Source organism: Gekko japonicus, unplaced genomic scaffold (genome assembly GCF_001447785.1).
Source record: "Gekko japonicus isolate JY-2015 unplaced genomic scaffold, Gekko_japonicus_V1.1 scaffold342, whole genome shotgun sequence".
Classification (NCBI taxonomy): Eukaryota; Metazoa; Chordata; class Lepidosauria; order Squamata; family Gekkonidae; genus Gekko; species Gekko japonicus.
The window spans coordinates 168,928-178,589 of NW_015169785.1; the positions used below are offsets into that span (position 1 = coordinate 168,928).

At 40.7% G+C, this 9,662-nt stretch overlaps 1 protein-coding gene across 4 annotated transcripts in view; it reads right to left on the reverse strand.

The window, feature by feature from the left end:
* Positions 1-3,563: 3,563 nt before the first annotated feature.
* MRPL14 (mitochondrial ribosomal protein L14) overlaps positions 3,564-9,662 on the reverse strand; it is a 14,898-nt gene continuing 8,799 nt past the window's right edge. For all 4 annotated transcript variants that reach the window (XM_015416938.1, XM_015416937.1, XM_015416934.1 and 1 more), the window contains exons 2-3: positions 8,540-8,633; positions 3,564-4,034 (exon numbers count right to left, since the gene is read on the reverse strand). In XM_015416938.1, the coding sequence (XP_015272424.1) occupies positions 3,668-4,034; positions 8,540-8,613 (441 nt within the window). In that variant the 5' untranslated portion in view covers positions 8,614-8,633 and the 3' untranslated portion in view covers positions 3,564-3,667. The remainder of the gene's footprint in view (positions 4,035-8,539; positions 8,634-9,662) is intronic.

A 9,662-nucleotide genomic window follows, 5' to 3' on the forward strand; every position in this document is an offset into this window, starting at 1 on the left:
GAAACAGGACTCAATCAGTTTCAGCTTTCCTGGACATAATTCCAGAACCTCTTGTACAGTAGCTCTTAGCTCAGGAAGATACATAGCAGAAGCTGTAAAGGCAGTGGCACATGCATACCTAGCAGTATCCTACCTTTGGCAGGAGGAACTTCCTCCTGCCTAAGGAGCTATCCTCCAACTTGTGACTCTTCAGCTGTAGGAGGGCTTCAACCTTTGTTTGGTGGAGTGGTAGGATACAGGCCAGGGCTTTTGTTATCACCAGTGACCAATTAGAATGAGCAGCCATTTTAAAAATAAAGGTCTCTCAAGACAGAAACTATGAATTCCCAGGTTTTAGCCTCCAGCATCTCTCAAATACACACTATCTTGGATGAAGGAGGCAGGAGAACAATTAGAATGCTTGAACAAGAGTAGAACCACCCGTCTTCTCAGAAGGCATGCCCATGTCTCCACTGCCCTCAGGGGGCATTCTTTTCCTTTAAATAAAGTTTTATTGCCAAGTTAAACATTACACAGCAAGTCAAAGTTCTACATATTAAATGTAAGAGAAAACACCAAATACTTTTAAGATTTAACAAAGTATATACATTTATAATGTCATTTAAACAATAAGTATAAACCATTATATTTATTCAACCTATTTTACCATAGACAGAGTTCTTCTATCACATTTAGGTATTTCTTCTCGATTTGCTAAATATTCCATTATGGAAAACCAAATCAGGATAAAATTACATATAGAGACCTGTGCATCTACATCAGAAAGATTTGATGTAATCTTTGCCATAATCTCCACCCACCCAGCGGTTCGAAAGCAAGTAAATAGAGCAAGTAGATAAATGGGTACCTGCCCTTAGAGAGTAGGGGGCACCCTCCTCCGTGCGAGGATGTGGTGGGAACATCAGCGGCGGCGGCAGTAGCAGCGGAACAACGGCGCGGTGATCCCTGGTGGCCAGAAAAGCAACAGTGTGTGGCGAGACCCGACGACAGTGGAGGCGGAAGTAGAGTCGCGGAGGCGCAGGCGTGGCGGAGCCGGATATGGACATAGCCGAGCCGGGACTGATACGGGCCGTGTGCCAGGAGACCGCCGAGCTAAGAAGACCTGCCCTGGACATCAAGAATGGATGCCGACCCCAATGGACCGCCTGGAGGGAGGAGCCGGAGCCGAAGAATAGCTAACCCGCTACCTGGGTGCCGATAGGCAGCCCCACCCCCGTACTATGTGGCCTTAGGTAAGGGAATTAAATTGCACTTGCAACCTGCCTGTAAACCGCTCTGAGACCTTCGGGTTAGAGCGGTATATAAACCGAATGTAATAAATAAATAATAATAATAAATAATATAGAAGTTCCACAATTTCTTATGCCAGTGTTGTATGTTTGGGCTTAATTTGCTTTTCCATTGCAACGCTATAACATTTTTGGCTACAAATAAAAGGATAGCTATTACCTCTAAATTTAGGAAAGAACAAGCTTTTGTTTTCCATCCATTTAAAAATATGTGTTCAGGATTGAGAAGGATATTAAATCCAGTTATGTTTTATTGGATCTAGTATCTCATTCCAGAATCCCTGAAGTTTAGGACATTCTATCCAACAATGATGATATATTCTGGGTTCCGGTGGGCGTGCTTTTCTTAAAACTGCAAGTGTTGTTTCTTTTATTCTGGGAAGGTTTAATCCCCCAACGTATATATTTTTTTTAAGGTTTCAGATTTTTCTGCAAGCCTGAGACTTCAGATTTTTAAAGAAATCCTGCCTATTTGTCCCTAGCTCCACTTTGCAGATCTATTGATCCACACGCTAAGGCTTGGTTCAGAATTAGATATACAATGCAAGGAAAGTGCTTAGCAACAATACAAACGGTCAAGGAGCAGTCTGGATACTGAGCCTCAAACACAAAATACTAACAAGCATAATCCTATGCATATTTATGCAGAGGTAATCCTTACTGTTTTTAGCAAGGCTTACTGCCAGGTAAGCCAGCATCCAGAGCTGGACAGTCATGTTTCTCCTCTAAAAGAAATTACCTATGAGAATGAAATGTGGGATCCTTCAGCAGATGAACCACTGGTCTGCTCCCAAACTTCCATGCTTACATTTCACAATTAGAGTAAACCAAGCTTCAAACACAGAGACCAACACTATTTAAAAAAAAAAAGGAACACAGACTTTGTCGTAAAGTGTATGGTATCTACTCTTATAAGAAAGTTTAAAAGATGTCCGATTTCACCCAGCCTTATTCACAGTCCCCGACATTTACTACTGAAAAAATGGCTTAGCATACTCCTTTAATTCCTGAGACCTGTGCCAGCCCTTGCAACTAGCCTGGAATGGGGAAGTTAATATTAGTCAAAGGAACAGGCAAAGTACCTTTGAATAACATATGATGCCATTTTTTGCACAAGAGGGAAATGTCTGAGGAGGCAAGTCAAAAACATTTCTCATATATAATACAGAGGTTTCATTGCTGACAGTCACAAAGCTTACTATGACATTACACAGGTAGCAAAGAAACAAAGCAACACAGGCACTTATAGGCCACCACTAGATGGCACAATGAGGGAGAAAATCCTCTATTTGTAGCATAAAACACCTGAAATGTGGATTGTTCATCCTGGGTTTTCACACATCATTCCATTTGGACTGTCTTATTAGAATTTTGGTAAGAAGAAAACAGATTTTGATTCTCACATTTGCAAAAGATACTGTGACACTGTGTGGAACACAAGTGCTGCATAATGAAATATTCAGATTTAAAACATTATCAACTCCAAACTGGGTGCTTTAAAAACACCAGCTACTGTCACTGGCCATAGAGCTCCCAAACAGCATAATTTCATGCCCATTAAATCACTGGGACTCGTGCTTAATTTCCTCTGGGCTATACTCCCATTGAATTAAATGGGAAAGGAATGCCATCCGATGACAGCAAAAGGCTTTACATAACTGTGTCTTGCCCAGGAATCCCAATGCTTTGGGGGGGGGGGGTTTGCTGTCAACTCACAGATGGACTTATGGTGACCCCACAGAGATCTGATGAGATCAGGCTAGCCTGGTTATCCAGGTCAGGGCCCAATGCTTACTAATACACAAATCAGCATGTCGCTATTGTTACTAATTCACACGAGTGGCAGTATTTCATAGACTTTGGAATGCTGTGGCAAGGACTGAGGATGGGGGGGGGAGTGGGAGTAGAAGATAACAGCCAAGACTAATGCTGCCTTCATCTGCTCTACTTGAGCGATTTTCAAAATTCATGTGGACTAGAAACCATAAAAATGCCACAGTATCTACTAGGTTATCAGATTCAGTATTTCTACCATGATCTTATGCGTGGTACGCACATAGCCCTACACGTGTATTACTGAAACAGTAAGAACTCAAAATGATCACTGGGAAGTGAGGTGCAGTTATTCTCTGCCAAGCTCTTCCCACCCCCACCCAGCATCAACTGCAGAAAACGAAATTGCAGATTAACATTCTGAGCATTAATGATACCATATCAGAATAGACAGAAAAAAGGACAACTTGAATATCATTTTTTTTTAAAAGCAATGGGTTTTACTTCATAAGCAGAATGAAAGACAACCATTCATTTTTAATCCTTCTTCCTCAGATCTAGGAGTGGAAAGGAAGTACTGTGTGCTAGGATGTTCAAAGAACTTTTCATACAAATGTATGGGCAATGGCCAATACTTTGGAGAATTCTCCTTGACGCTTCCTCAGCAAAGAGGGTATTGGGACTTTAATTCTTGTCCCTACTGGGTTCCCGTTATCTTCAATGAGTACCACATTGTTGGAATCAAACCGGGGAGTCATGCGAGGGCCAGGCATCCGGTGACCAACAATTAAGGCCTTCTTCTTTTCCCCTTTGATAGCCAGAAGGATTTTATCTCCCACTTTGCCCACTCCATTTTTGTTGTACACATGAATGCACTTTGGTGGCCGGTGATACGGTGTGTTTCCCAATGTGCTGTTATCAACCACTCGTACCCGGGTCATCTTCTGTATCGCACTGCACATGCCACTGGTGCTGGTGAAAGACAGAAGTGAGAATGTGAGATAGACAAATGTGGCAATATGCAAACCTCTCACATTCATAGTTTCTTTAAAACAACAGGACATAATTGAGAAGAGAAGCAACATGGATACAGTTTCTGGTACCTGGTAGACTTTCAGTGCAATCCTAAGCAGAATTGTACTCTTCTAAGGCTTAGAAGGGTGCGATTCTGCTTAAGACTGCATCTCTAATAAGGAGGACTGGCTTCTTTACCATATTGACATTCAAACAGGAGGCTGCTTTTGATTAGATACTAGTAGGATGAGGTATGTTTTTATGGTGGGGGGGGTCTCTTACCCACAAAGGACAATAGGGTTATATAGAGGGAATCTTGCAAGTAAGACACAAGGGGAGCAATCCTAAGGATATCTGCTTTGAAGTATGTCTGATGGTATTCAATCGGGCTTATTCCCAAGAAAGTGCCTTGGGACTGCAGCCAGTGAGTGACTTGAGCTGTCAGCAAGTACCTTGCACTGCTCTTCCCCCCCTTACTACAAGATACATTTAACGTAGTAAAAAAAAATTTTTTTAATGAGACTGCAAGGCAAAGGAACAGAAACAACAGTACTTACTGATGGTGAAAAATGTTAAAATTACATTGTGTCCAAATTCTGCCCTCATTACAAAATTGTTTTCAAGGAAGTTTACAACCCAGAACTATAACAAATAAAATGCCCTAAAATTCAGAAAAAACAGCATATAACCTATTAAATATGTGAGCAGATATTCAAAGAGAGCCATAATTGGCATTAAATATCATAAGTTAATGTATTTAGTGTACCTTTAATGTATCCATTCATTGTTTTGTCTCTTAGAAACACTTCATTTGTAACCCCTTTGTTCTAAAATGGGTGTTATATTTGCTTTCAAGAACCGGATTTCCAAGACTTTATGATTAATGCAAGGTTATATTGCATTATATTGCATCTGTAAATTGATAAGTAGTTTCACAGATTACTGTTTCATTACTTTTAGAATATTTTGTCAGCAGCAGTCTAGCAAATTTTACACAAATGATAGATTCATGTACTGATACATTTCAATACACATTTTGATAGTGGAAGTCTATGCAGGGAACCATAACAAGAATCATATACGGAATACTATATTTTTACAAACATGTCTGACTCCAAATATTTGACTTCTGAAGCTGTTCCTCTGACGACCACTTCGTGCACTGCTGTTGGAAAAAATGATTTTCTATCTTTGTGGGCTTCAACGACAATTCTTCAGAGCACTCCAAGAGAGCAGTCCTGATCAAGTCTACTCAGAATCCTACTGAAGCTTTTTACTGGGGATTACTTCTAGGAAAGTGTCCTCAGGAGACAGAGACTTTGTCCTTGCATAACACCTATTGGGCAAAATTGTACCCCTGCATGGATTGATTGTGCACCCAAGCATACCCCTTTAGGCGGTGTGTTGAAACAGAACTTCTGTAGTGGAATGCAGCCAGTCTTTCAGGGAAGCTTTTCTGCCATTAGTGAAACCTCGAGCCCCAGGATTCCCTAGAATGCAGTATGACTGTAACTGTCATGAGGGGAAGAGGATACAGCCTCTGTGCTTTAATCTGCTGCAGATGAAATTTGTACATTACTCCTTGCAAAGATTCTTCAGATCAGCAGCTCACACTATATAGTGGGCTTCACTTGGTGGCATGCTGGTAATGAACTCCTTCCTAATCTACTCCCAGACAATCATGTCTTTTTGTGGGCCAGGAATCGATACATCATCCTTTACACTTATTGGGTCAGCATTCTGATTCCTGGCCCTTACAAGTCGAGACTGAACAATCATGTCTTTTTGTGGGCCAGGAATTGATACATCATCCTTTACACTTATTGAGTCAGCATTCTGATTCCTGACCTTACAAGTCGAGACAGGAATGAGCACTCAAAGGACCCCAAAAGCTCAGATTCGACAGCAAAAAAAGCAAATGGATTGCAGCAAATTTGAGCAGCCAGTGTGGTCTCAGGGTGGCTGAAGTTACCTCTGCTGCTATCCCTTCTGGCTTCATTAGATAAAGCCAAATATAGACATGAAAGCTATATTAACATAATGGATTCTTCAAAAAAAAATCCTGAATATACTGCAGCCAGACAAGCAGCAAAACATTTTTAAGCCATGCAAAGGAGAGCTGCAGGTTTAAGAGGTGTTTTGCTGATTGATTTTTACTTATTAGTGAAAAGTAAGATTACATACAAGGTATTAATCCTTTTTAAAGCACTTACTATGTACCTGGGGGAATACCACACCTATGCAAACTAAAATCTGCAAAAGCAGCTTGCCTGCCTGACATACTGAGGTTCCAGTTGCCAGACTGGGCTTAAAGGCAGCTTCTTCATTTGTTTGCACTGGCCATTCAAGTAGTGCACGATGAACAGTCAGAGAGGGCTCTCCCCACTCAGGAGCGCTCTCATTCTACAAAGCATTTATTACAGAGGAATCACAAATGTCAAGGGTCTGTGTTCCCTCTTGAATGTGAAGTTATTTGACACTCTGTGCATTACTCTTATCAAGAGCTGCATGACAAAGGAGAAAGGGCACATATTTGTCCTCATTTAAACTTCTATACAGAACATTTTGTGAACATATGACAGCAACATATTCATTACTGAAGACATCTGAAGTCCTACTGCACTTTTTTTTTTACTTTCTGTATTTTTCAACTCTTAGATTGCCCCATGAACTTAAAAAATCCTTTTTTTCAAAAAATCATTTTTTGATCCTGAAAAACTCTTTGGATTTTTTTCCCTTGTGAAAAAGCACACTCTGCTAACTACGGGAGAAAAGAGGGAGGTGTGATCCTTCTGCCTGTATCTCACACATGTACACAGACTCCATGAGACAAAAGAGTTATTGGGAGAACAGTGTATTAACAGTTAAATCTCCAGGTGATGGCAGAAACCACTGAAGAAAAGCTGGACTGGCCACAAAATGCCCCGTACATACACACACACACACAGGATCCACAAAATGGGTAATTGTAACATGATCTGATATTGAGTGAGATCACCGATCCTTGCACCCTAGCACAATTTATTCAGAGCAGCAGATGCTCTCCAGGGGCTTCGAAAGAAGTCTTACCCAGCACTGCTACACCTAAGATACTTTTACAAAGAGATGCAAAGTACTCAAGCTAGCTATTTTAATAAGAGCAGAAGATGGAGATGTGAAGAAAGAAACCTTTAACAGCAACCTGTGCGTAAAGAGATGTAGCCAAATCTCTCCCAATTATTTCATCTCCATGTCAGGGAAAGTTTCCCCTGCTAAATTTCTATATATCTAGCTGCTTTCTAAGAATCAGGGCAACTAAAAACTTTTACAAATATCACAGAAACCAATATCATAAATCTCATTGGTTGGAGTGCAGTGGGGGGGAAATGCAATTAGCCACAGGCCTGTTTGCTTGCTTTAAGCATTGGCTCCAGTAAGCAAGTGGTAGGCAGCGCCCAGTTTCATAGGGCTGCAGCAATGTTCCTTCTTTGGCCAGGAACAGCAGTGTGGTTCTATGGCAACTGCCTCTCTTGGCCTGGAAGGACTAGCAGTGCTATTTAGAGTTACTCCAGTCAAAGCTCATTGGATTCAAAGAGGCTTAGGCTGGAGCAAATGGGGTGAGTCCAGCCATCCTCTTTCTCCAACTTAAGTGGCTCTTCTTCCAACAGAAGAGCCACTTAAGTTGGAGGAAGGCTCCTTAGACTGGAGGGAAGCTTCAAACATGAGCCAAATGGGAAGGTGGTGTATAAATATTTTAATATATAAATAAATAAAAACTTTGATCAATGGAGTGGTAGAACAGGGGTAAGATCTACCACAGTCTGCACAGGGTGCAACAGTAGGAGACACAGCTTAGATAGTGCAGCAGAGTTGTTTCTGGTTCTATGGAGAAGTGGTACAGAGGTGTTTGACAAGGGCTACAGCCATTTTAAACTTGTGCACATGTTTGCACAGTAGTCTACACATGCTGTCGTGTTTGACGTGATCTGAGCAACATGGAAACCCAATGCCAAATGAGTAAGCAGATGGCGGCATTACGTTTTCAATTTAAATGGACTTTTATATTGCCTTGGAATAATTGTCTTTGTCAACAGAAGAAACCCAGTATTCTTATCAAATACTATATATTCATGAAATATAGCTTTGTACATGACTAATTAATTTCAGTGAAATATTTTCACAACGTTTTAATTTGTATTCTTTAATGTTTAAACTTTTAGCTTTATCTGGAGAGGTGACATAAAATGTCCTAAAACCAAAGTATTAATACATGATCTAGTAATGATGGCTGCTCCAAAAAAGGAGGGGAAATGCTGCATAGGAGAGGAGAACGATATAAGCTGCTTTGGGTTCCTAAAGGTCGAAGTATAAATTAATTAAATAATAAACACATAAATTCAGTTGGGCTGATTCTCCGATTAAAGAGAAAGACTGTCTGAGTAAAGGCAGCTTTTCTATTCCATTAGTCACACTGGAATAAATACCTGAAATTCCGCTGATTGGTTGCTCTGCTTATTTGGGTTAGGAACAACCCTGTACACTTTTTCAAAAGAGCCATCAGGATTCTGGTAACAAGCCCTAGGCAAAAAATAAAGAACGATTATTGACCAGTTGGATTTTTTTATAGAGATAAAAACTGAGTTTGCACTACGGACATATCAGGGATGGGGGGTGTTAGGGTCTGTTGGATGGCCTCCTGAAAGCCCTCAAATCACATACTGTATCGTTAACAAAGCCCAGCAACATTCCCTGCTCAAGACGGAGTCAATGTAGTTCAGTTACATGTAACCCAATGGCACTGTATAAAGAAAAAACACTGCCGTGCAGCCACAAGACAGTCTCCCACCTATTAACAGATTACTTTGGACTGCTTAACAGCTACAGAAACCATATATTTTTAAAATATTTCAATGGACAGAAGAGACACTAAACTTACTTGCTGCAAGGAGAAGAAGAGGAAGAGGAGGAGGAGGAGATTGGATTTATACCCTGCCCTTCAATCAGAGTCTCAGAGCAGCTTACAAACTCCTTCCCTTCCCCTCCCACAACAGACACCCTGTGAGTTAGGTGGGGCTGAGAGAGCTCTTTTGAGAACTGCTTGTGAGAGAACAGCTCTGAAAGATTTTGTAACTGACCCAAGGTCACACCAGCAGCTGCACGTGAAGGAGTGGGGAATCAAACCCGGTTCTCCTGGATTAGAGTCCACGCACTTAACCACTACACCAAACTGAAGGCTAGCAGTAAACACTTAACCATTTCTCATCTACATGTTTTTTAAAAGGCTGTTAGTATCAAAACTGGTGTTTTATTTTTGAACTTCTTAGGTTATTTTCAATAGGAAAGCACATAGAAAGTGTAATGAGTATTTTTTAACAAAAATGCTTAAAATTAGACACTGTTCAGTGATGTTTCCAGAAAAGGAATCACTGACATTCCTAAACTGATCCATGAACATGTATTGCTTGATTTTCTGATTTTTTCCCCAAGTACCGCAACCATCTCCTTTGACATGAATAAAGTTATGAATTCAGAATACTAAGCCTACGGGTTTTTTTTAACTTTGGTTTAACCAAGTCAAGACTAGTGTGTCTTTGGACACATGCATCC